At 40.0% G+C, this 27196-nt stretch overlaps 1 protein-coding gene across 1 annotated transcript; it reads right to left on the bottom strand.

Annotated features, from left to right (window-relative positions):
- Window positions 1-630: 630 nt before the first annotated feature.
- On the bottom strand, window positions 631-2407 carry CGA (glycoprotein hormones, alpha polypeptide). Its single transcript, XM_003803434.1, has 3 exons — window positions 2308-2407; window positions 1115-1299; window positions 631-708 (listed from the first exon to the last, which is right to left on the bottom strand). Exons 1-3 carry the CDS (start codon window positions 2405-2407, stop codon window positions 631-633), a joined length of 363 nt encoding a protein of 120 aa, XP_003803482.1.
- Between the last annotated feature and the right edge of the window lie 24789 nt (window positions 2408-27196).

Below are 27196 nucleotides of genomic sequence, written 5' to 3'. Positions count from 1 at the left end.
CCTAGCTACTCAGGAGGCTGAGGCAAGAGGATTGCTTGAGCCCAAGAGTTTGTGCTTGCTGTGAGCTACAACGCCAGCGCAGCACTCTACCCAGGGTGTCAGAGTCTTACTCTATCTCAAAATAAATAAATAAAATAAAATGAGTAGAAATAGAAATTCTCATATTTTCTTCTCTCATTCCAATAAACTATCTTATAACTATCCCACTGACTAAACAGACTCACAACTTGCTTCCAGCAGGCTTGGTGAGAAGGTTCCTTAATGTCAGGTGACTAAGTACATGTGGTCCCAACTCACCCATTGTCTCACTCTCTTCCATTAATTGTATCAAAAGCAATTGGCTTTACTTGGGAGAAAAAAATGATAATTCAACAATTGAATGATGCTGTAAAAGGCTTTATTTGCTGTGGAACAAGCTAAATGCTATATTTCATTTCAAATAAAAAGTGCTAGACTGCTGATTATACTGTAGGATAAAGAAAAAGGCAATAAAGCTGCAATGTGTCTCCGAAGCGTGTCAAATGGTGTGGTAAAGAAAAGAAGGGCTTTATCTCTCAGGGCCATAAACAGGGAACAACTCAATTTCCCATTCCAGGAACCCCACAGCCATCAAGGCACTCTATAGAGCACTCAGGACTTGTGATAGTAGCAAGTGCTACAGTGGCAGTCCGTGTGGTTCTCCACCTTGGCATTGCCCATTACTGTGGCCTAATGGGGAGGAAAAAATAAATAGATTAGATAGATAAAATTCAAAAATGTTAAACAAAATTGCCCATAGTCTGCTGAACTAAATGTATGCATGCTACATTTGCACAGTCTCCCATTCCCAGGGAATCTTTTTTACTCTAAAAGGCTAGGTCTGCCTGTGTAAGGATGCTGTACTTTCTCCCGACCTGCCCTGTCACCTCTACCCTCTTCTCTTCATTCTGAGTACATCCGGCCTATACCCATAAGGGAGCTGACTCTTAACCAAAAGGTACAAATGCAGCGCCTAACTGTACAAATGCCCCAAAACAGAATAGCTTTAGACAACTTCAGCATTAAGCCCATGGGTGTACTCTGTGGACGCTTCCCTGACTGGGCTGAAAGCTTCTGGGACCCTTCAAGTTCTCACCTTGGTAAATGCTTTGGCCACACAGCATGTAGCCTCAGAGGTGATGTTTTTTGGAACCAACATTGTTTTCTTGGACCTTGCCGGTGTGGGGTATGCTCTGGAGAAGCAGCAGCCCATGCACTGGTAAACTGGGGCACCCAACCTGGAGAAGTATTTGTTTTCCTTTAACTTGCATTCTGGGCAACCTATCAGAAAAAAAAAAAAGACAAAGAGTAAAATAATCCAAAAATGGTTCGAAAATAAAGTATGAATTTTTCTTTTTTATGAGATGGTAAACATATTTTTTCAAAGGAAAATGAAAGGGAGACAAATAAAGACTTTCTAGCTATATATTAATCCTCATATGTATATAATATCAATTTGCACTGATTACAGGTTTTTGGGAAACCTGGGGGAAAAATTTTTACAGACATGCATAGGAGATCTCTGTCATGGCATTTTCTCTTTCCTCTATCCCAGCACCCCACTGCTAACTGTGCCTAGAGGAACACAAGAATTGACAGATGAAAACATCATGTTCATCTCAGAAGAAAATTTTGCCTAGAGTCAAAATATTTTCCCCTTAGACCCTGAAGTTGTTTTTCTCCCTACAGAAACCCCAAAAAACATGTCAGAATTAAGAAAGCTTGTTGAGTGGAAAGAACCTGACGTTAGATCAGGTATCTGCACTTGGGACTAGGGGTTAAAATATTACCACTTATCTAAAGAAAACCATAGCCAGTAGTAACTCACAACTTCAAAGCAGATAGAATTTTATCAGCCACTACATGAGATATTTCAAATGATACAGCAAAACGAATTTACTGTGTGAAGTGGTTTTGTTTTCTTCACATGTTAACTGATGTGAAAATTCACCTCAAAAGGCAATGTTAAAATCTTCTCAAATCTTCTGGGAGACATGAAAGAAATGGAGCTAACTGAGTAAGGAGAATAAAGAATAATAAGGCATCTACTTCAGAAGAAAATGTTCAGGCTGCTGTGTATATGGATATGTAAGATATTATTTTCACTGTACATTTTCTGAACCTAACTTAGTTTTACATTTACAATCTCCAAGTATCTAGATCTGAATCCAACAGAAAAAATTTATCACATTTGAAAAGAAGGTGGAAATGTAATTAATGGCGTTACTGATGTGCATCTAGAAATGTGTGTTGTCCTTAAATACTCTAATCACAAGCCCAGGCACATACCCTGCACTGTAAACTCTCCATCAGGAAAGGAGTGGAGGCCATACAGAAGCACAGACAGCAGGGCCAGAGTTACAGCTGCACAATTCCTGTAGTGATCCATGGCTCTCCTGCAGAACAGACACAGAGAAAACAATGTTAACCTAAGATCGGCTTACCAGTCATAACAACTAGCTGTTTGAACATTGCCTTTAGTGTCCTGGCCCCTCTACTTCAGCTCCCAATATGCTCTAAATAGAAAACCAAGTTCTCCTCAGGAAAAATATAGGGAACTGAATCTTCCACATTTCTCGTGTAAACCAGTATGCGAGATATCTTTTCTGGTTTTTTTTTTTGAGACAGAGTCTCTCTATGTTGCCCTCGGTAGAGTGCTATGGCATCACAGCTCACAGCAACCTCAAACCCATGGGCTTAAGCAATTGTCTTGCCTAAGTCTCTCAAGTAGCTGAGTCTACAGGTGCCCACCACAATGCCTGGCTATTTTTTAGAAACAGGGTCTCAGCTGGGTGTGGTGGCCCACGCCTGTAATCCCAGCATTCTGGGAAGCTGAGGAGGGTGAATTGCCTGAGTTCACAAGTTCAAGACCAGCCTGAGGAAGAGCGAGACACCAGTCCCTAAAAATAGCCAGACTTGTAGTAGACACCTGTAGTTCCAGCCACTCAGGAGGCTGAGGCAAGAGAATCTCTGGAGCCAAAAGATTTTGAGGTTGCTGTGAGCTATGCCCCCGTAGCCCTCTCTTTACCAGAGGTGACAAGATGAGACTGCCTCAAAAAAAAAAAAAAAAAAAAGAGAGAGATAAACAGGGTCTCACTCTTGTTCAGGCTGGTCTTGAACTTGTGAGCTCAAGTAGTCCACCTGCCTTAGCCTCCCAGAGTGCTGGGTTTACAGGTGTAAGCCACCACACTTGGCCAATTCCAAGCATTTCTGTCTCGTGTCTGTCATTAGATGCAAGTGTAAGTAATCATGGATTGTATTTATCTTCATGCATAATTAACAGTGAGTAAATATTGTTCTAAATCACTGGTTCTCAGTGTGTAATTCAGGGACCCCAAACAATTTTAGCAGGTCTGTGAAGTCACACTGATATTCACAATAATGTTAAAATGGTTTTGGGAGGCCAAGTGTGTGGTTCATGCCTATAATCCCAGCACTCTGGGAGGCTGAGGCAGGTGGATCACCTAAGCTCAGAGGTTCCAGACCAGCCTGAGGTATAAGAAGACCCTGTCTCTAAAAATAGCCGGGCATTGTGGTGGGCACCTGTAGCCCCAGCTACTCTGAAGGCCGAGGCAAGAGAATCTCTTGAGCCCAGGAGTTTGAGGTTGCTGTGAGCTATGATGCCACATTTTGTTACCCTCTATCCAGGGTAACAAAGTGAGACTCTGTCTCTAAATAAATAATAAATAAATAAATAATTTTTTGCCTCTTATTCCTTTTGAGTGTTCAGAGAAATTTTCTAGAGGCCAAATGGCATGTGGTATCTCAGCAGATCAAACAAAGGAACACATGAGAATCTACTGTGTTTTATTAGGCCAGACATTAAAAGTTTGAAAAGTTAGTAAAGCAATGCCACTCTTCTTACTAACATTTTGTTTGTTTGTTTCGGAAATTGTCATTTTTAAAAAATAAATACATGTTATGTGTGTTAACATGATGTTTTTTTTAATGAGTAAATATTTTAAAACTTTTCCTAAGACAATTTCTAAACCGTTGTGTTTATAGATATAACCTCATAAGTAAAAGCTCTGAAGACTCTTCAGTAATTTCTAGGGGTGTAAATGGGTTCTGAGACCAAAAATCTTGAGAATCACTGCCCTAAGTGATATACAAAGCAGTAAGGAAAGTCTCAGAATTAAAATTGGTTTCCTTTTTAAGCTAGTGTCATTTCTGTGTTTTAAGATTGCAGCTCATATATTAGGGAAATTCACCCGTTGTGCAACGAATATTTATACCAGAACTAATTCAGGGAGATACGTTTATAATAAGATTGCAAAATGTGAAAGCACAAAGTCAGTGCACATTTTAGAATTTGCTTTATAATAAAGTGAAAAGAAGATTTAAAAAGTGAAACCAAAGTCACCCTTGCTATAGCTTACAATAACAAAAACTATTATCTTTATGTAATATAAAGAAAATAAACATCTTTATTTTTAAAAGCGATGAAATTAACCAAGCAGAAAAGTGTTTGTTAAAGCATTTTAATAGGTCTTTTTATCATCCTAATCATTCAGGTTTTTCTGTTTTAGAATTTAGAAGAAAAAAATAAAGAATCAAGGCAAAAAAAAAAAAAATACATTCACCTGAGATTCATACTATTTTGTGAAAATGCTCACTCTAAGGCTGGATTTATTAATCTCTGCCTCTTTTGGTATTCTAAGTGAGACATATTTTCCAAACATCATAGGACCCTGTACTTTCAACTCCAGACCAATGAGTCCAGGAAAATATGTCTTTTCTCACTTTGGCTCATAAGGCCTTCACCTACCTGAGTCTGTTAAGGAGCTGCCCAACCAGCAGCTTTGCATAAAGAATTCACACAACCCTGTAGCCAGAATAAATAACTCTGTCCACTATATCCCCTTATCACTTGGTTCATCATTCTCAAATGATGTTCCACAGTCTCACCAGTTATGCAGATGTTACCTCTCTGTCCACAGGAAAGCCCCTGAAAGGCAGAAACCACGTCCTCTAGTCCACCACCGCCCTACACAAGGCCTTGTAAAAAACAAATAGCCAATACAACTATGATGAATTAGGACTTTAGGACAGTAATAATAGTATCACTCAAAAGTTGCTAACATGCAATTGTCATTCACACTGAGAAACTAGATAACCCTTGAAAGACCACTTAGAATAAAAATGTCCAGTAATAATATATTTTCAGATAAATTATTAAAGACAGTGTGTTCTCACTTAGCAGTATAATTTGGGGCTGGCTAATGCCTGAATCTATATTACTTATGTCACAGGAAGGAGCCATTTTAGACTAAGATATAAAAGTCTTAAGAATTCAAAAGCAACCATTCATAAAAAGCATGCATAACAACAGCTCCAGGGTTTAAAGTAGGGACCTCTTAGTTTATATTAAACTATATATGTGTACAAATGTAGATTCCTGAAATAATGTGATTCTGTAGGAAGAGATAGCCTTCTTGAAAGTGCAAAAGAATTTTATTACCATAATAAACCATTATTTAACATATGTTTGCACAATTTTGTTATATTATATATATTTAGTAATTTATGAAATAAGGAAATATAAGTGCCCTACAAGCCATGTGTTACAGGCCAGCACATATTTTGACACACCAAGCGCCACAGGTGCACACACGTCTCCATTTATACTGTTAAAAATTGTTCAGGAGTTACAAGTGATTGAAACAATGTGACTTCCTGCCCTTTGCTTACAAATATGTTGCCATTGCTCCCCCTGACAGGGAGCAGTGAGCTTTGTGGTTTTTCTAATGGTGATGACAGCTGGAGTAACTCATCTGCCCTCTATACACCAGGAAGCCCAGTGACTCATAGCACATTTTTTGAGATGACTGAGTGGAATCAGAAGTGTAACTGACTTTTGGAGGGTTAACCTAAGGCTCTCCTGCCTTAGATCTAACCCAGCTAACTACCAAGAAAAGGAAGAGCAGGCTGTCTCCAGTGAATGGTAACAATGCAAAGATCACAGAGAAGGCAGAGCCTGGGATTTTTCCCCACATCACCTGGCACAGGACAGGTGTTCCATAATTGTTTATTGGACAGAGGATAGGACTATGAGTGTAGCATCTTGACAGGTCCCAAGAAGACAGCAATTGTTTACTTTTAATGAAAGATTTAAAGGTGGAAAGTCTCAAAGGAAAGCAGAATGTTTAGATTCCACCCCACCAGCTTTCTCCATCAGTCATCTGAGCTCTACCTTCTAGCCAGTGACCACCTCTGTCCCCAGAGGCATGGCTCCAGAGAGCTGAGGGTCTGTGATCAGGAAACACAGCTTGGAGTAAGCCTGCTTACTGATTTTCTTTTCTCGTGTGCACTAGTTCCAGCAACTAAATTTTATCTCATTACTTAGTCTGAACCCCAAGTCAGCAGCGAGTCTTTCATGATCCGTGCTTTGCACACCCAGTTTCAATAACTCTCCAGATTCTCATTTCTTTCTGACAGATTCTCAAATATTGTCCCTAAGAACTAATGTGACTTTGAGACCTATGAACACATTCATTGATAGTTTCTCCCAAGATGGCAACAAGAAATGGCTGAGAGATTGGAGGAAAGGGGAGAGACTGGTTAATATCCCCACAGTCTGCCTCATTTATTCTTTGACACAGATAATTAATATTTATCTTATAAAAATATGAAGTTCAGATAATTTTACAGGAGGTCAAATGTTGTAAGGTGAAAGATTTAAGTTCCAAATTCAATGTTCGGAAGACTTAACGACTTTGCATAAGAACTTGTATATTCCAGGCACTGTGCCAAGTATGGTGACACAAACAGGAGTAAGTTTCCTGCCATCTCAGGAACTCAGAGCACAATCAGCTGTGACTATGAGTTGAAGTAATAACAGCTCTCACAAAAGTATTTGTGAGACATTGAGATATGTGGTAGACTGGGAACCAGAAAATAGAGGAAAAACTAATGAGGATAAAGAATATGTACTTAGAAAAAGAAATGCAAGAGCAGTGGTGGTATACTTTACTGTTTGGGAGTGCATGCAGGAGCTTCACATATCCAGTGGTCCACATGAGCTTCCCTACAGATAGAAATGGCAAACAGAAGATGCCCCAAGTGTCCCAGCACCCGGAGCAAGGCTAAGCAATGTCACATCATTTGGTGCCAGTGTTTAAGACAGATTTCTATTTACTAATCATGTATTTTGTGCTTCACAAATTTTTAAAAGGGAGACAACTTGTTTTCCAAATGAAGTGGAGAGAAAAGAAATTAAAAGGGGGGCACAGACAGGAGAAGTGTGAAGCATGGTTTGTAAAGCCCCACAAAATGGGGGTTTCCATGAAGAAGAACAGAACAAGGGCTGACCTTTAAAATATTTATTTTAAAAATAAATGAAAAGAAGAGGCAATATTTAGAAGAAAGTTAAAGGGCTTATAGAATTATAAAAATGATTTCAATTCTTTTATGTCCATTCTTATAACAAGCATATTTTTGAAAGTCTGTTTTCTTAATTGACTAAATTTAAAGGACTTACTTATAATAAGATAAACATATTTTATTTTAATTGTTACTTAAATATGTTTTACAATCCTGCTATAATTATGTAATTAAAATCTTGTTGTTTTCCATTACCCTTCTGGTTTTTCTAGTACTTCAGCATTTTTTAAGTTCTCTGCATAATATATGTATATTGCCCAAAAAAATCAATGAAAAATTATGATAGGATAAACATAAAATATTGTTTTAAATGAGAATTTTAACTGTTGTTTAAAAATATCCAACTTTTAAGATCAACATTATTATAATAGTAAGCATTATTGGGAATAAAACAATGGATAGTGTCACTCAGAAAAGTAAAACATTCAAAGCGCAGAAGAGTTTTATGTGGCGCATTATTATAGTAACATAGGAATGTTTCTTGTGACTTTTTTAAACTTGTTCATTATATTTGTTATGGTTACTTGAGCTATTTTAATGGACTCTTTTGACACACCAAATATCCCAATTTAAAGGCACTAAAGCATACAAACATTTCATTTGCCTGAAGTGTTTCAATAGTAGGACGGGCAGGGTTGGATTATTGATTTATCAATACTGGCTCCTTCCTAAAACAGGAGAGCAGAGGGGCTGCAAAGAGAAGCCCCCATGCTGAGGTTTTTCTGCTATGGCAGGTTGTACTCACCAAAGATGGGCACAAAAATGCCTTGTACCTCCATGCGACCTTGCCACTCCTACATCAAATAGTTGTATGCCTATCTTTGTACCCCATTTGACCTGAGTAGGCCCCATAACTACTTAGACTTGGAATAAGCCCAAGTGACACTTAGCAAGTTGTGGTGTATCCCTTAACTGACCTGGAAGCTCCTGTTTGCCATGTAAGAAACCCTAAAACCTAGAGACCACCATAGGATGAGAAGGTCAAGCCACATGGAGAGACTCTAGAGTGTAAGACATCACGTGGAGAGAGAGGAAAAGACCCAGAAGTGTAATGAAGAAGCCTTCCTGGATGAGTAGACTAGTGGAGCCTGCAGATGACTCAAGCCTCAGCCTGTATCTGACTGTGGTAGATGAGAAATCCAAGTTAAGAACTGCCCAGCTGAGCCCACTGGTTTCACATACTTGTTTGATGACTATCAGGACTTTGAGAGATGATAATCACTTGTCATTTCACACATTACATTTTCAAAGTTCAATGTACTGCAACTTGAACAGCTACTTTATCTTATAACAAAAATTTCTCAGAAGTCTGAGACCACGTTTTGCCTCTCTGCTTTCTCCCTGTACACTTTTCTTTGTGTATGGCAGATGGGAAAGGGATGGGTAACTTGTATAACAAATATTCAGTTAATCCATTAGGAGAAATGTGATAACGCATGAAAAAAATAGTTAGCATTCCACATGGTATCTATAATACTAGATTTGGTGATGATAATATGTCACATGTTAAAAAATAGCACCTATAATTAGTTCGGCACTTGTGTGTGCCTGACGTTTGGGGGCACTTTGAACACATAGATGCATCCCTTTGTCACCACCACCCTGCACAGCATCAGCCTCATTTTTGCCAATAAAGAAATTCTGGAGGTAAAGTAACTTATACAAGGTCATGGAATTACTGTAGAGCCAAGATTTTAAAATGTCTCTTTACTATGCCAAACTTAAAACTCTGGACCACATTTAGCTCTACTGCCTTCAACTATTTGCATTTTACAATGAACTTGCTAAATGAGTTTTTTCAGATGACACATCCTTGTATAAAACGCTGGATGTCTCTTAGAACAACATCATTATGTGCCAGTTTAATATAACTAGCTGATGTGCTTTTTGTTTTACATATTTATTTGGTTTCACCCTTCCCAATTATTTGAAGAAAGTCTTTCCATTTGCATAAAGAGAGACAGCTGAGGCATTGAACAACTAATCAGGATGTCAGGACTGCTTTCTGATTGGTGGGGAACAGGGCAAAGGGGAGGGACATTGGTTTCACATACTTGTTTGATTCTCTTTATACCTATTTTATGATTAGAAAACTATGTATCAGAGAATTAAAAAGATTTGCTAAAGTCACTCAGAAAGTGGTCTAATCCTAAAAGAGTGCCCCTCTCCTGTACAACCCTGTGGTCTAGAAATATACAGACAATGCCCACCCTCCTCACATGGCTTTGGTTCTCACATGGACCATGCTGTCACAGTTGTCTTTTCTAACTGATTACTGATATTGCCCTGACTTCTACCCCTAGTCCAGCCTGAGCACCCCACCTTTAACCCCAGAGTATTGAGGATGCTGGAGTGTTTCAATAATATTATCTCTGGGTCTGGCGAACCGAAGAATTACTGGATTACCTCATGCAACACTACAGTGGTACTGCTATAATATTACACTCCAAAACTAGAATTTTCAAGGAAAATAAGTTGATATCAAACCACTCTAAGATTCACAATCTATGAAAATGGAGGTTTGGTGCTATAGGTAATTGCTGTTTTTAATGGAAGTATTAATTTATTTCTGTAAATTTTTTCTTTGTGCCAGAAAATTGCCTTGATCTGCTTTTGAACAAGATATGCATTACCTTCTGTTTCCCAGTTCCTTGAATTTTCATGTAAATTTGAGTCCAACATTAATAAGAAATGTACACTGAAATGAGTCTTTGTTCTGAACACGCTCATTACTTTCCTAACTTTTTTTAAAATTAAATCATAGCTTGTACATTTCCTAACATTTTCATGTGCTACCTGTTTCAGCAGAAAACAGTAAGAAATATGATGCACATAAAATTTCAACAACTATATTTCTGCAAAAAATTATAAACTTAAGAAAGCCAAAGTTGAAATTGAAATCAAAACATATAAACCTTTCGTAAGTGGTGACTACTCTTATATATCTTATAATAATTTAAGACTATAGCAAAGTATTACATGCAACCTTGTTACCAATACTTTGAATAATTAAATTGGTGTTCTCATGTCATTTTTTAAAAGACATCTTTAGACATTTAAAAAGATTTCTCTTCTGGGCAGTGCCTGTGGTTCAGTGAGAAGGGTGCCAGCCACATTTACTGAGGGTGGCAGGTTCAAACCCAGCCCCGGCCAAACTGCAACAACAAAAAAAATAGCCAGACATTGTGGCTGGTGCCTGTAGTCTCAGCTACTCTGGAGGCTGAGGCAAGAGAATTGCCTAAGCCCAAGACCTGGAGGTTGCTGTGAGGTGTGACGCCATGGCACTCTACCAAGGGCAACAAAGTGAGACTCTGTCTAGACTCTGTCTCTTTAAAAAAAAATTTTTTTTTCTCTTCTGATGTGAAATATCTTACTTTTGAGTAGAGAAAACATTGTAGAGTATAGGAAATAAAAAATTCCTATGGGGATAAAAAGGAGATTATGCATTCCTGGGCAACCCACATAGTATCAGCTATAACTCTTCACATGTGCCCGAATCCTGTTCCTCGGCACTAACAAAGACTGACAAAAGAGTACTTTAATTCTAGCCTCAATTTCCCAACCAGTCACCATTTCAACTAGTCTAAAGCAAACATAACTAACAGTACTGGAAAAATTTCCAGATACTCACTGGACTTGGGCAAGTGATTGATCCAGTAGTAGCTGGAGAAATACTACCAACTCCTATTCCTATACCATTTATTGAAGAAGAAAATAGGATCAATGATATTCATGAAATTCCATGTCACTATTCAAGTCCACATGAGAATATCTATTCAAAGATAATCAGAAGCTGTGACCACTCAACTGACAAGCAAGGCACTTTGCCCCTGGACAGCTTGCATACTGCTAAAGCTTTCCTTTAAAGGGGAAAACTTTTTTTTATTTTTTTTTTTTTCGTTTCCTTTTTGTTTTTTGCTTTTCCCCGGTTTTTTGTTTTTGTTTTTTTTTTTTTTTTTTTTTTCTTTCTTTTTTTTTTTTTGTTTTTTGCTTTTTTTTTCGTTTTTTTCTTTTTTTTTTTTTTTTTTGAGACAGAGTCTGGTATTGTTGCTCCAGTAGAGTGCTAGGGCGTCACAGCTCACAGCAACCTCAAACCCTTGAGCTCAAGCGATTCTCTTGCCTCAGCCTCCCACCACAACACCTGGCTATTTTTCTAGACAAGGTCTCACTTTGTCTCAGGTTGGTATCAAATCTGGGAGCTTAGGCAATCCACCTGCCTTGGCGTCCCAGAATGCTAGGATTATAGCCCTGAGTTTTTCCTTTCTAAAAATGTGTATACATTTTTGGCACCCACTATACATCATCTAAAATTGATAATACAACAATCTCAGCAACTTATATAATATCTATTTGCCCTGTCTGTCTCCTGGACAAAAGAATGCCTTTTGGGGCAGTGCTGTGGCTCAGGGAGTAGGGCACCGGTCCCATATTCTGAGGGCAGCAGGTTCGTACACGGCCCCAGCCAAAACTGCAACAACAACAACAAAATAAAAACAAAATGAAAATAAATAAATAAAATAATTTAAAAAGCATAGTTTCTAAAAAAAATGCCTTATATATGACATATAGTAATTCTTGAGGAAAATTGTAAATACTGACAGGCACTACAGCATCTTAGCAGGAGACATTTTATTTCTGGATTTTGTTAGATGACATCTGAGCCTGTGATTGCAGACCACAGTTTTGCAGACTTCCTCCCAATTCAATCATGAGTACTAAAAATGAATGGGGACATCTTGTCTAACTGTCTTCTTACCAAGGTTTATGCATAAACTCTGGAAGCTTTCCTATGTTCTCAAATATTTCAGCTGGCAATTAACACCCCCATCCCCCCATTATTTCATTCACATTACCTTCCTCTGGGCTTCTTGCTATGTGTGTTCAGGGCAGCTGATTGTAGATCTGAAGAGGGATTTTAGTTTCGTCCCGTGATTGCTCAGTAACTACAGTTCATAAAGTCTTCACCTGTCTTTTATACCAGCAAAGTAACAAAAACTGCATGTTCCCACCTGCATCTAAGCCCAGGGATCACCAGTAAATTCCAACCAATGATTGAAAGGTACTTGGTGTAATTACTGTGACATCAATTTGATCTTATCTTGTTTCAACCCTTAGATCCTATTTTTGTTTTGAGCAATTTTCAGGCGGTGGTGACCAAGGTTAGCCTATGAAAAAGAACACAGTCATTTTCTACGTAATTCTATCAAGACATACATAGAACATCCTGAAAGTTGACACTTTCCTATAAACAAGACACATTTAATTAGCTAAGTACCTGATGTTTACTCAAAACATGAGAAGAGCTATAAATTTCCGATAATACATAGAGAGCATTTCCAGACTTACAACATTATTCCAGTAGGAAACAGAAAAATAAAACTCTGGTTTACTTAGACTTTTCTAAAATTAATGTGCATCTGGATTTAATAAAGATGAATGGGAAAGAAAGACTGAACGGTTTTGAATATATGAGCCTGTTTGTTCCGATTTCACTTTTGTAAAGTTCAGTTTCTGCCTCAGCAGGAAATATATGTATAAGGTTACTGGTTCAGTGTCACCTGCTCTGTTCCAGGCAGAGGTTAGGGCCTCTGAACGGCCCTGTGTCCACCTGCTCTGCTTCACCAGCTCTGCAGGACCTGCTTAGACGCAAACTGCCAAGGCCTCCCCAGAGGAAAGCTTAGACAATACATGTGCTATAAAAACCAACTCTTCTTTAATATAAAGAAACTGACCAAGAAAAAAAAGTTGTTCTGTGATTTAATTTCTCTGATAAATTGATGTGGTTTATTTCTTCACACCTTTTCAGACTTCTGTTGTCTCCTTCCAGTATGCATCCTACCCATTCACTTTTGTCCTAGTGATGACTGATGTTACCATTAGCTACCAATTTCTGTCATTTAAATCTTAAAGGATTGACAGTATGTTTTCTTTCTTTGTTTTTTCTTGTTGTTATTGGTGTTTTGAGACCAGGTCTAGCTTTGTTGCCCAGGCTAGAGTGCAGTGGCATCATCATAGCTCACAGCAACCTCAAACACCTGGGCTCAAGTGATCCTCCTACCTCAGCCTCCTGAATAGCTGAGACTACAGGTAAGCACCATACCAGGCTAGTTTTACTATTAGGCTGGTCTCCTGAGCCTCCCTGGCTCACGCATTCTTCTCACCTCAGCCTCCCAAAGTGCCAAGATTATAGGCGTGAGCCACCACACCTAGCAGGCAGTTTATTTTCAATGTAATAGAACTTACTTTGAAAATCTGGAGCCTTTGTACTTTCAGGAGAAGAAAATCTTTCAAGTCCTTTGGAAAATCTCCCATTCCCCCTTCCTTTCTGTTCAGGCATTTCTCTCTCCTTTATTACATTCTTTCCCCCTTCACTGTGTCTACATTTCATCCTTTTCTTTCTTTTTTGTTTGAATGATTAAGTAAAAATATGTTTCACATGCTTACTTACTTTTTTTTAATTAAACATTATGTAGTAATCAGAACAGCTAAGCTATTTAATATCTCTGCTTTTTCAAGTAGCTTTTTTTTCTGTAGTTTCAATAATACATTACACAATTTAAAATTTTCAAGCTGTAGGCGAGTATATACAATGAACAATAAGTCTTTCCCCTCCCTCAAATCTTTAATATTCGACAGCAACATAGTGAGACTGTCTCAAAAAAAAAAAAGGCATCTATTTTTAATAATGTTTTTAGAAATTGTCTATGTTCTCTCTTTTTGCTATATACAAATGAAACACCAGTTATACATTGTTTAGTACCTTGCCTTCTTTCTTCTTTTTAAAACTAAGAATGTATCTAAGTGATTTCTTCCAGATCTAAATGTGTAGACCTAACCCATACTTTTTAATGTCACAAACTATTATGGACCATTAATTATTTAACCAGCCCTCTATTAATAATCATTTGCATCATTTCCAGTTTTTTACTATTATAAACAACATTATAATTATTGTTCTGGTTACATGTACAATTGTAGTTCTAGAAAAAGTTTTTAAAAGTAGAATTGCTAGATCAAAGAAAATGAATATTTTAAACTTGAAAAGAGATTACCCAGTCATTCTGCTCCACCCCTTCTCAACCTCCTCAAAGCTGACGCCATGAAATACACTAATTGTTGGGAAATAAGTAGATGAAAAGTTGCATCTTGTTTGTATTTGCGTTTATATAATTCTGGGCAGGGCTGAACCTCATTTCATAAATTGTAGGTTATTTATGGATGATATCCTGCTCAAAAGCTTTTCTGAGGTTTTCAATTTTGTCTTTAAGTTTGACTTTTGACTATTTTATTGTATTTTTGTAATAATTTATACATAGTCAAATAAGTTGATTTGACTTATTTAAGATTTAGTCTTTGAAGTTTAGATTTTCAGGATTTTGCCCAGATCTTATCTAGAATTCATAGAGTTTTATTTTAAGTTTAATAAACTACGACCCTTAATTCATATATAATTTGTTTTGTGATAAGGAGTGAAGTAGGAATCTAGCTTCTTTTTAAATCTAAATGGTGAGCCAATTGTTATAAGATGTGTGTATGGAAGAATCAACCCATTTTTGTTTTGTTTTGTTTTTTTTGAGACAGTCTCACTATGTTGCCCTCAGTAAAGTACTGTGGTGTTAACAGCTCACAGCAACCTCAGACCTCTTGGGCATGAGCAATTCTCTTGCCTCAGCCTCCCAAGTAGCAGGGACTACAGGCACCCGCCACAATGCCTGGCTATTTTTATTGTTGTTGTTGTTGTTGCGGTTGTCACTGTTGTTCATCAGGCCAGGTCGGGTTCGAACCCAACAGCCTTGGTGTATGTGGCTGGTGCCATAACCACTGTGCTACAGGCAACAAGCCATCAAACCTTTTTTTGACACTAACTTAAAAGGCTACTAAATTTCCAAATATTTTGAGGTCTATTTGGGAGTTCTCTATTGTGATTCATATTAATAAAAATATTCAAGAAATGATATTAGATGTTTTAAATTTGTTAAGATAATTATTGGGTTTAATTACCTAATGCTTATCTACTAAGTGTATCAATCAAAGTGCATTATCAAAATCAAATTAGCACATTAATTGCTAATAATCTGGTTACTATAATTAGAAGCCCTGGGGTTTTCTCTCATCAGGGTCTTTGACTTGTCGTGAGACTACTGAGACTCTGATTCCTAATCTCCACTTCACTCTTTAATGCTGGGTAACTGTGATTCTTGAAGGATATCCCATGTTTCATCTAAAATCAAAATGCAAAGGGTGTTTAAATTACAGATTCTCAGGTCCCTTCTGGATCAAAATCTTTCTGAGCCAAGAAATTTGCATTTAATCAAAGCTTAAGAACCATGACTGCATAACATTGGTTAATAAACTAGAAATGTAGGTCAGAAGCGGTCTGGTTTGTTTTCATCTTCAGCTGCCCCTGTAGCCAGCTAAACTGAAAAACGGTGAAGGCATTTGTTCAACTCTGCAAGCCCCCTTGCTGAAACACCTGCAACAGAAATTTATGATAAAGATGGACCTCAGCTCCAAAACAGCTTCCCCTGGCCACAGACTCAAAACCAGGCAGCAGATAGTTTCTCAGTTGGGATAAGGTCTTTAATCAGCAGCAGCAGGTACAATGTCTGACAGAAAGAAGTACCTAAGATGTGAAGTCTGACACAGGCCTCAGCCGGAAACTTCCTCAGAGTAGATGGACACCCTCTGCCACTTAAGTCACAGCCGTGTGGCCTGATCAAATACATCCTGTTTCTCCAGCTAACTACCTCTGTCACTTGAACCCTCAGAGAGAAAAAGAACTGCTGGTACAATTATGTGCAATCTTCCTCTAGTCTGAAATATCAATAGACTAAGCAAATAACGCTGCCAAGAAAGGGAGAAAAATTTCACTGGTAAAAAGTAATTTGTTTAACATTTTTCCATTTCTTTGTGCTTTGCTCGTCCCCTCCCACTTCCATTTTGGAGAGCTGTCTGCAGTGGGCTGCCGATAAAAGGCTTCACAGTAGAAATGGGTTCTGTGGGAGAATGGAAAAAGAGGCAGTTGCACTGATGGAATGTTCACTTGTATTCCTGGTGCAGCAGGCTGGGGATGGATGAATGCCAAAACAGCTCCCACCCTAATTTTGCAAGAGAGGTCTTGGGAGACATGAGATGTCACATGGGTTCGCCCAAAGATCTCCGTCCTGAAGGGCTGGCCCACCTTGCCGTGAAAGGTAAGGGCATTCAGACCTTCTGTGTCCTCTTTCTATCTGTATACATGGCCCTGTGCAGCTTTCAAGGCATAGAACTTGATGGGGACAATCAGAACCACTGGTATTAAGGAAGGGAGATTCCCTTCAGATGATGCTTTTGATGTGGATAACAGGGATTCCATGGCTCTTACTAGAAAGAAGGGTCTGCAGTGCCCATTGCCTTGGCAAAGAGGGAGGTCTTGACACAGCTCCCGCTTACAACACAGTCATCCCTGGCCTGAGCTCTGGGTAACATTCAGGGGAGAAGGATTTTGTTGATCCTGAGCCTGTAAATGCTGCCTAGGCCTTGCTGAGGCTGCTGCAAGTGACAGTCCCTGTTCAACAGCAGGAGATTGGTTTTCCCACAGGTGCCCACATTGCTGCAGCATTTTGGAGGTAGTATGGCTCAGCCCTTCTCTAAACCTATATATTCCCCACATTCACATCTCCAAGATAAATGTGCCTCTCAGAGCTGGGAGCCAAATGAGGACAAGGAAGACAAGTGTCCCTGCTCTGTTCTTTTTTATGCCTGATCAGGTTCAAAGGCCACCTGTGTCACATTCAGTTCTCCAAACCTCTGGGGAGTTGTTTTTAACTTGGATTACTCTTTAAAGCATGAAATATGGGTTCCAGAAGAAAACGAACCAAGAAGAGAATAAAAAATGGGAGTTAGAAGTTTTTTAATTTTATCAGATCCCAGTAATGTATTTTTGATGTTGCTTTAATTGCCCAGGGTATCCGCCTCATAAAGTATGCTCCCACGCAAATTTTTTCAAGTGTTTCTCCTGCACTCTCTCCAAGAATTTTAATGGTTTCATGTCTTAAGTTTAAGTCCTTTAACCAGTGAGAGTCAATTTTTGTTAGAGGAGAAAGGTGTGGGTCCAGTTTCAGTCTTCTACAGGTTGCCAGCCAGTTCACCCAGCACCATTTGTTAAATAGAGAGTCTTTCCTCCATTTATATTTTTGATAGACTTATCAAAGATCAAATGACAATAAGTGTCTGAGTTCACCTCTTGGTCTTTATACCTCTCTATTTTTCTACCAGTACCATGCTGTTTTGATCACTATTGATTTATAGTATAGTTTGAAGTCTGGAAGTATGATTTCTCCCGATTTGTTTTTATTTCTGAGTAATGTCTTGGCTATTTGAGGTTTTTTTCTGTTTCCATGTAAAACAAAGTACTAATTTTTCCAAATCTTTAAAGTATGACAGAGGTGCTTTAATCGCAGATCACATTAAATTTGTAGATTGCTTTAGGTAGTATAGACATTTTAATAATGTTGATGCTTCCCAGCCATGAGCATAGTATATGGTATCTGATCAAATTAAAAAGCTTCTGCACTGCCAAGAACACACTAAGTAAAGCAAATAGACAGCTCTCAGAATGGGAGAGGATTTTTGCAAGTTATATTTCTGACAAAGGCTAATAACCAGAATCCACAGAGAACACAAACTCATTAATAAGAAAAAAACAAGCAATCCCATTTTACTGTGGGCAAAAGACATGAGCAGAAGTTTCTCTGAAGAAGACAGGTGCATGTTCTACAGACACATGAAAAAATGCTCATCATCTTTAATCATCAGAGAAATGCAAACCAAAACCACTCTGAGATACCAACTTCAGTCAGAATAGCCCACATCACAAAATCCCCAAACTACAGATGTTGGCATGGATGTGGAGGAAAGGGAAGACTTCTGCACTACTGGTGGGAATGCAAGCTAGTATGTTCCTTTTGGAAGGAAGTTTGGAGAACACTCAGGGATCTAAATCTAGACTTGCTGTTTGATCCTACAATTCCTCTACTAGGTGCATATCCAAAAGATCAAAAATCATTTGGCAACAAAGATATTTGTGCCAGATTGTTCATTGCAGCTCAATTCATAATTGCCAAATCATGGAAGAAGCCCAAGTGCCCATCGACCCATGAATGAATTAATAAATTATGGTATATGTATACAATAGAATACTATGCAGCATCAAAAAAGGAGACTTTACCTCTTTCATGTTTACATGGATGGAGCTGGAAAATATTCTTCTTACTAAATTTTCTCAGGAATGGAAATAAATTTCCAATGTACTCAGTACTACTAGTAACTCAATTTATAATCACTCACACTTTCATATGAAAGATGAATTACAACTATAGCCTAGGATGAAGGAGGGAAGTGGAGGGATGTGGGCCAATAGAGGGAAGGTAAATAGGGGGACCACACCTATGGAGCATATTGCAAGTACAAGTTGGATCTATCAGGTATAGAACACAAATGTCTTAACACTGTAATTGGGTAAATGAGGTGAAGTCTATGTTAACTAGTAGGATGTAAGCATGCCAATTTGTATAAAAAAATCAACACATTGAATCCCATAATGGCATAAATGTATTCATGATCTATGTACAAATGACTTAATAAAAAAATGGAAAAAAAACTAAAAAAAAGGGGGGGAGTTCAATAATTTATACATACTTGAAAATCACCAAAGGAACAAAATTCTGTAACATAGAATGAGAGCTATCTATAAAGAGACAGAGAGGAGTGAGTGTGGAGGCTGGCATGGACCTCAGAGAATGGAGATCCCTATCCCAAAATATTGTATTTCTAAAATCAGTTTTGTATTGAGAATTGTTTATATTCCTTTAGATAATTAGAGATGTTCTGGATGCAATCCCAGAGATAGAGTTGGAAGTTCTGGCTTAAAGCACAGGCGTGCAAATCTCATCTGCTCTTCTAACTTCATGTGAAATTTCCCTTGAGCTTCAAGCCAGCATCCTAGTTCAGTGTATTAACTGTCTATTGCTATGTGACTGATTGCCCCAAGTTAAGCACCTGAAAACAACAATTTATTATTTCACAGTTTCTCAGCATCCAAAATCTGGGAGCATCTTAGTTGGGTGGCTGAATCAAGGTTGCCGAACAAGGGCGCGGCCCATCTGCTGTTCAGGGCCTCAGTCCTGCCAAAGGTCACCCAGAGCTGGAGGGTTGATCCTTAAACTCGGGGCTGCAATCCTGCCAAATATGTGACAGAGCTGGAGAGTTGGCCCTTAAACTCATTCATATGGCTGCTGGCCATATATTTTAGTCTTTAAGCTTGAGGACCTTTCCATAGGGCTAAAAATATGGCAGCTGGCTTCCCTAGAGCAAGTAGTGAGAGAGTGAGAGAGAACCCAGAACAGCCACCACTAGCAAGCATACGGAATAACTGGAATAACTGGAATTTTCATATGTTGTTGTTGGAAATGCGAACAGTACAGTCACTTTCTTTATTCTCATTTATTTATTTATTTATATTCAAACAGAGTCTCTCTTTGTCACCCCAGATACAGTGCCATGGCATCACGGCTCACAACAACCTCAAACTCTTGGGCTTAAGTGATTCTCTTGCCTCAGCCTCCCAAGTAGCTGGGACTACAGGTGCCTGCCATGATGCCTGGCTTTTTTTGTTGTTCTTGTTGTCATTGTTGTTTAGCAGGCCTGGGCCAGGTTCAAACCCACCAGCCCCAGTGCATTTGGCCCATTCCCTAACCACTGGGCTGTGGGCACCAAGCCAGTACAGTCACTTCAGAAAACAATTTGGCAATTTCTTATAAAGTTAAATCTAACATACTTATATATATGTGCATATAAACATAAATTTGTTATGGCCTAGATGTTCATTCAAGTGAAATTAAAATATAAGTCCATACAGAGACCTGCATGAAATATATAGCGGCCGTGCGCACAATAACCAAAAACTGAATACATAGCTGTTTCTTGGACAACACAGGTTTAGGAGCACTGACCCCTGCACTGTCAAAAATCTGTGTACAACTTTTGACTTCTCTTAACTACTTAAAACTTAACTACTAGTAATAATAGCCTACTGTTGGCTTGGTGCCTATAATTCAGTGAGTAGGTCACCGGCCAAATACACTGAAGCTGGAGGGTTCGAGCCCAGCCCAGGCCTGCAAAGCAACAATGACAAGTGCAACCAAAAAATAGCCAGGTATTGTGGTGAGCACCTGTAGTCCCAGCTACTCAGAGGCTGAGGCAAGAGAATTACTTAAGCCCAAGAGTTTGAGGTTGCCATGAGCTGTGATGCCACAGCACTGAGGGTGACATAGTAAGACTCTATCTCAAAAAAAAAAAAAAAAATAGCCTACTGTTGACCGAAAGAAAGCCTTGCTGATAACATAAACAACTGATTAAAATGTAATTTTTATGTTACACGTGTAACATGTACATACAGTCTTCTTACAGTATGGCAAGCTAGAGAAAAGAAAATGCAATTAAGAAAATAAGGAGAAAATATATTTACTACTTATTAAGTGGAAGTGGATCATCATTGAGAGCTTCATTCTCATCCTCTTCATGGCCAGTTGGCTGAGGAGGACGAGGGGTTACCCGTGCTGCCTTTGGCTGGCAAAGGTAGAAAAAAATCCTCAGGTAAGTGGGCCTGCACAGTTCATACCCATGTTGTTCAATGTTGACAGCAATCCAATTGTTCTTCAACTAGTGAGTGTGTATGTATAGTGTAACATACCCGTACAAAGGAATGCTGTTCAGTAATAAAAACAACCTACTAATACAGTGGTCACACTGTGGATGAATCTGAAAATCATTATGTAAAAGAAGCTAGACACAAAAGGTTAATACACACTTCTATTTATATGGAATTCTGGGAATTTCACATGAATTAGCAGTCTAGGAATGGGGTGAGAAGATTGACTACAGAGCTGCACACAGCAAGCTTTCAGTGGGCAGTGGTACATTTTGGTCAATACTCTACTAATGATTATGCATTAGTAGACCTGACTGTTACAAAGATAAAAATCAAGGTGTGAATGGCATTCTAATCAAAGGTAATAGAAAGAGAAAAGACAGGGTGGAGTGAGAGCAGGCTGTGCACGGGACTGCACATGGCTCAGCACTGTGAGGGCAAAACAGCCGAGTAAGGAGCCACGCACTGTGGAGTCTGAGCTTTTCACTTGCTTTTCTAGGTCTCATTTTATGTTCAACACTAAAACCTGCATCCTTCTCACCCCCAAAGTGTCATCATTGCCATTGGTGATTCCATTTTCCTAGCCACTGATCTCTGAAGCTTGGGGTCATTCTTGACTGTTCCCCTTGTCTGTGCCCATGGATCCATGATGCCCCCTTGCAATACTGTGGATTTTGTGGGTTGGTGGTGGCAGCAGTGTCACAATGATGGCACCAGTGCTTTTCTATTCCTGTCAGACACCATTCCTTCTTACCCACTGTTCTCACAGTCTTCAGACTTCGGACTGTTCTCCCCAGGTCCAACTTGGTAGCCATCTAACCAATCTCCTGCCTCTGACTTTGCCTTTTTGCCAGAGTATTCTGAAAATACCAACATCAACCCCATGTGGTTCTAATCAAAAATCAACTCAAAGTCCTTGTCAATGAAAAGTCTCCCTCTGCTGATCCTAGCCTACTTTTTCCATTTATTCTTCAGTATACTCAGGTCAACAAACTGCTTCAGAGCTGGCCTGTTCACCCGTCCATTCCCCACTTGCTGGATTTCCTTCAACACACATTGCCTGGCTCTTTCTGAGGCACTCCTCCCTCTCCTCAACACGTTTGTTATTAAATCCTCCTCTGCCACTGCATCTCGCACAAGCCTTACCTCCCCAACTCTCATTTATTGCCCCAAGAGGATGTTTTAAGTTATGCTTCTTTCTCCAAACTTTATAAGACCTATTTTCCTGCCTATATGGACTTTTAGTAGTTGTTTTCACAATTGCAGCTTGCATCTCTACAGCCCTTGAAAGATTTCAGAACAACCCCCCCTTCACCACCTAGTTTGAGGTCTACTCAACAGACCTCAGGTACAATTCCTACATCACAGATAGATAGGCGGGGGCTCTAGAACAGATAGCCACTTTGTGTGGACCACACAGCTCATTAGTAGGTTCTCAACATATTTCTTTTTTTGTTTTGAGACAGAGTCTCACTATGTTGCCCATGGTAGAGTGCTGTGGCACCACAGCTCACAGCAACTTCACACTCTTGAGCACACTCTTTTGCCTCAGCCTCCCAAGTGGCTATAACTATAGGTCCCCGCCATAAAGCCTGGCCATCTTTTTTGTTGCAATTGTCATTATTGTTTAGCTGGTCCTGGCCAGGTTCAAACCCACCAATCTCAGTGTATATGGCTGGCCCCATAACGACTATGCTATGGGTGCTGAGCCTCAATACATTTTTTAAAAGAAGACAGGAAGGCAGCACCAAAAACTAATTTAGCAATCAAGAGGAAAAGATAAGACTATTGTCAATGGAAAAGAAACGAAAGTCAGAAAGAGACTACTTAAACTCAGACTCTGACCAGGATTTCACTCATACAGACCACTGTCTGCTTGGCTTTTGTGAGACTGGTAGGATACATTAAGGGAAGAATTTAATCAATACTGTTCAACAGATAATTTTTTTTTTAAGCTTAAAACTGGGAAACTGTCCCCATAGCAAGTACTTTTTTCTGCTTTTGCAACTGGTGGAGATGACTGTGTGGGTGAGTTAACTGCTGCATAGACTATGGAATGAAAATCAGAAAGTTCTTATGTATACTTTTATAGAACAGAAACAATTAAAATTAACTATAACTCAAAATCCAGTTAGCAGAGTTGGCATTTAAATTGGCTCTTTAATTAGCAAAATTCTATATGATTAAAATAGTCAATTGAAAACGTCTTTCAAAAGTAAAGCATTTTAATACACTCCAGATTTTAGATGATCTACATTGTTTGATCTTCATGTTTCCCTCTGGAATTGACTTGTTCTGTAGTTTGAGTTAACAAGCTCTTGGATGGATGCTCTAGAAGGAAGCTAATCAGAATGAAAGCAGAAAGTGAGTCTTATTTGACAATAAAATATTGAGGCTTCAGAAGACTGTTGGTTCTCTTCAGTATATAAAGGAAGGTAGCTTTTCTTCATGGTAAAGTTTTGGCCCCCTATCTTACACTCCATCTGAGTCATTGGGCAAATGACTATTTTTTTTTTTTTTAAGAGACAGAGTTTCACTTTATCGCCCTCGGTAGAGTGCCATGGCACTACAGCTCACAGCAACCTCCAATTCCTGGGCTTGAGCCAAGCAGCTGGGACCACAGGCGCCCACCACAACGTCCAGCTAAACCCGCCACCCTCGGTACATGGGGTCGGTGCCCTGCCCACTGAGCCACAGGCGCTGCCGACAAATGACTATTTTTGAAGATGAATCAGAGAATTCCTAAGACATTTTTTAATCAAAGGACATATGTTTTTAAACCTTTTACACATAACCACCAGAAGTTCTTTAACGAAGTATATTTAGTTGAATTCCTGTTTCATTTAAAACTAGACCAAAACTGACTAGCAGGTAAGAATCCAACCAGTTTTCATAGCTTCCCATGGTCTCCAGATGTTCACTAAATACATCTTCTCTTCCCCTGTACCTACATAAACTTGGATACATTTCCCATCTCTCTGGCACCTAGAAGTGGGACCACTGGATTGGTTTCTGTGAGTGAAATGTGAGGAGGGACTGTGCCACTGCCCTATCAATGCAATGGGAGGAATGTGCCTTCCCACCTGCTCTTTCTTTTTCCCTGTGTGCTTCCTGAAGGATAGTCCCCTTGAAGTGACATGCTGAAAATGGCACAGCCACAGCAAAGAAACTCGATCCTTAAAAGACTGCACAGCAGCCCCTCCTACACACTGTGATACACACACAGCCCCACAAGTCCCCACCCCTAACACTGACTGCAAGGATTTCTTATTTTTTTTGAAACAGAGTCTTCCTCTGTTTCACAGGCTAGAGAGCTGTGGCTTCAGCCTAGCTCACAGCAACCTCAAACTCCTGGGCTCAATGATTATCCTGCCTCAGCCTCCTGAGTATCTGGGACTACAGGTTCCCACCACAACACCTAGCTAATTTTTCTATTTTTAGTAGAGATAGGGTCTGGCTCTTGCTCAGGCTGGTCTTGAATTCCTGAGCTCAAGCAATCCACCCAGCTTGGCCTCTCAGAGTGCTGGAATTACAGGTGTGAGCCACTGTGCCCAGCTTACAATGTTTAAAATGAGAAAAAGCCCCAAGAGGTGGCGCCGACCTGAAATCCCAGCACTGCGGGAGGGTGAGGTGGGAGGAATGCTTGAGGTAGGAGGACTGTTTGAGGTCAGGAGTTTGAGAGGAGCCTGAGTAAGGCCAGGACTCCATCTCTACAAAATATAGAGAAAAAAAAATTAGTTGGATGTGGTGGCAGGTATCTGTAGTCCCAGCTACTCCAGAGGCTGAGTCAGAAGAATCACTTGAGCCCAGCAGTTTGAGGTTGCTGTGAGCTACAGTGACACCACAGTACTCTACCCAGGGTGGCAGAATGAGTCTCTGTCTCAAAAAAAGAAAGAAAGAAAGAAAAGAAAAGAAAGGAAAAAGTAAAGTGCTATCATACCCACATTTGGAAGATTGTGTATGAGAGCGCTGAGTGTTGGACTATCTGCTAACTCTACATTCCCCCACAACCAAAGAAATCCCCACTATGACGCAGTGCGCGGTGCAGTGTCTCAATGGCGTTGTCTCTTTGCCCTTTTGTTTGTATTCCAGTTGCCTGTGCTAGAATCCAGTGGATCTTGACCTCCTGGGGTGGGCCAAAAGCTTTTTTGAAACTGAGAAAAAGGCAAAACCCCTTTTCCCCAGGAAAATAATCAAAAACGGGTATGCTCAAAATTTTACTTAACTTTTCAGGACAATTTCAGAACATTTTCAGAACATCCAGAAGCCCAACAGACCCCAGCCTAAGAACCCTGCCGTCAGCAGGCAGTGTGCCGGGTGCAGAGGCGCTGAGAACCCCGCCGTCAGCAGGCAGTGTGCCGGGTGCAGAGGCGCTGAGGAGGCAGCGAGTGAGTGCTATCTCCGAGCTTTCCGATTTTGCTCATCTTTTCTTTCATATACAGCTGCCCAGTCATATTTATGTCATTGAATTTTTAAATTAAAAACACACAGACACAGAAAAGTTAGGCCTTCCACATTGATTTTTCTCTTTCAAAGCAAAGACGTCAAAACAATAATTCCAATGGCAGACAGCGATTCTGTGACCGGCCGCCTGGGATGTCTGTGCGGATGGCGAGCTGTCTGAGAACCTCGGGGATGTGAGGTCAGGTTGCCGGGCGCCTTGCGGTCACTTCCGGAAACTAACTCGCAGTTTTCTAGCACCACCCTTAGGACTTTCTCAATTTTGCTCTTGTCAGTCTCTCTAACCTCACACCTCTCTAATCTCACCCTCTGGTAAACTTTTTGTCCCGACAGCTCTTTCACAACTCTGCCTTGCCGGGAACAACTGCACCCCACCATCAGCAGCTGCCATCACCCACGACCGCCCTGGCCCCTGGCTGCGGACTCGGGGCCCTCTGCACGCGGGCACGGCTCTCTCAGACTGTCTTTTCCGTGTACTCTTTGCCTAGCGCAGTGCCCGATGCAGACTGAAGCCTGCACGTTCTCAAGAAACTCGGCTTCAAGGCAGTTAAGGATACATGAGGGAAAACAAGCAACTGTCGCGTGTCACGTTGTAAAGACGCCCGTGAAAGGGTGTTTGAGTTCCCGTAGGAGCACACAGGGTCCTGCCCAGCGCACGGGGGTGGAGAGGAAGGTAGGCAGGGAAGCATCCCGGGAGGCTCCGCAGAGGAGACGACTTCCAGCTGGGCCTTGAGAACTGGGTTAGAGTTTCCCTGAGGGAGAAGGAAGGAGGGACGTGCAGGACTTCTCTCACGGAAGAGCTCTGCCCCCCTACCCTGCAACTTGCCGGGCAGGAGCTGGTCTGTGTGAGGCTAAGAGCCTGGATCCCAATCATCTCATTCCTTTCTCAGCTACAGTTTCCCTGGTGCTTGGTCTGGCGCATCTTCCTAGTTTATTTGAATCATTAATAACCTTGGCCAGAACATGGCTCAGAAAGCCCATTTTCCCTACTAACCTTCCAGACACAGGCAGATTTGATTTCCATGACTTCGGCTTGGAAGAATCAGAGTGAGTTTTCTCACCTGTAGCAAGAGTTTAACTGAACGCTAAGTGTATTACGTAGTCTTCTTTAGTTGTCAGAGTTAGAAACGCATGTCAAATTAGTTTTATGTAAAAAGGGAGATTTTATTTTTGAGAGATTGTGGTTTCTGGCATAACCAAACCAAGATGCAAACGCTCACCTGGGGCTCTGCCCTCTATTTTGCCTGTCTCTTCTAGGGGACTCTGTTCTTATCCAGAAAATGAAAACATAGAGGCCTCTTCAGTGCCTAGAGAAATGTGACTACTGATGGATCACCCATGAGCCAGGGCTTCTATCACTACCAGGGATTATTTCTAAGTTCCAGGGCAAAAAAAAAAAAAAAAAAACCCAGGAGTACCCAGGTCCGGTTTTCATGCTTAGAACAATCAAGGTAGACTATAAATAACGGTCCCCTCACAAATGTTCACATCCCAGTTCCCCAAACCTGACTATTTTATCTGACACAGTAAAAGTGACTTTGCCAGTGTAATTAAGTTAAAGATTTTGAGGTGGAGAGACAGTTCTGGAGTCCCTGTGTGGCCCTAATATAACCACAAGTGCTATTAACAATAGGGAGGCAGGAG

Source organism: Otolemur garnettii, unplaced genomic scaffold, assembly GCF_000181295.1.
Source record: "Otolemur garnettii isolate 467f Iridium unplaced genomic scaffold, OtoGar3 scaffold00303, whole genome shotgun sequence".
Taxonomy (NCBI): domain Eukaryota; kingdom Metazoa; phylum Chordata; class Mammalia; order Primates; family Galagidae; genus Otolemur; species Otolemur garnettii.
The sequence above is the reverse complement of the archived record's forward strand: the minus strand, read 5'-3'. Positions and strand labels throughout refer to the sequence as shown.

Excerpts from the sequence above, each read along its gene's own strand:
- CGA (XM_003803434.1), bottom strand. The coding sequence starts at position 2,407 with ATGGATCACTACAGGAATTGTGCAGCTGTAACTCTGGCCCTGCTGTCT. Across the intron at positions 1,300-2,307 it reads TGGAGAGTTTACAGTGCAGG|GTTGCCCAGAATGCAAGTTA; the intron begins GTATGTGCCTGG and ends TTTTTCTGATAG. Across the intron at positions 709-1,114 it reads TGGCCAAAGCATTTACCAAG|GCCACAGTAATGGGCAATGC; the intron begins GTGAGAACTTGA and ends CCTCCCCATTAG.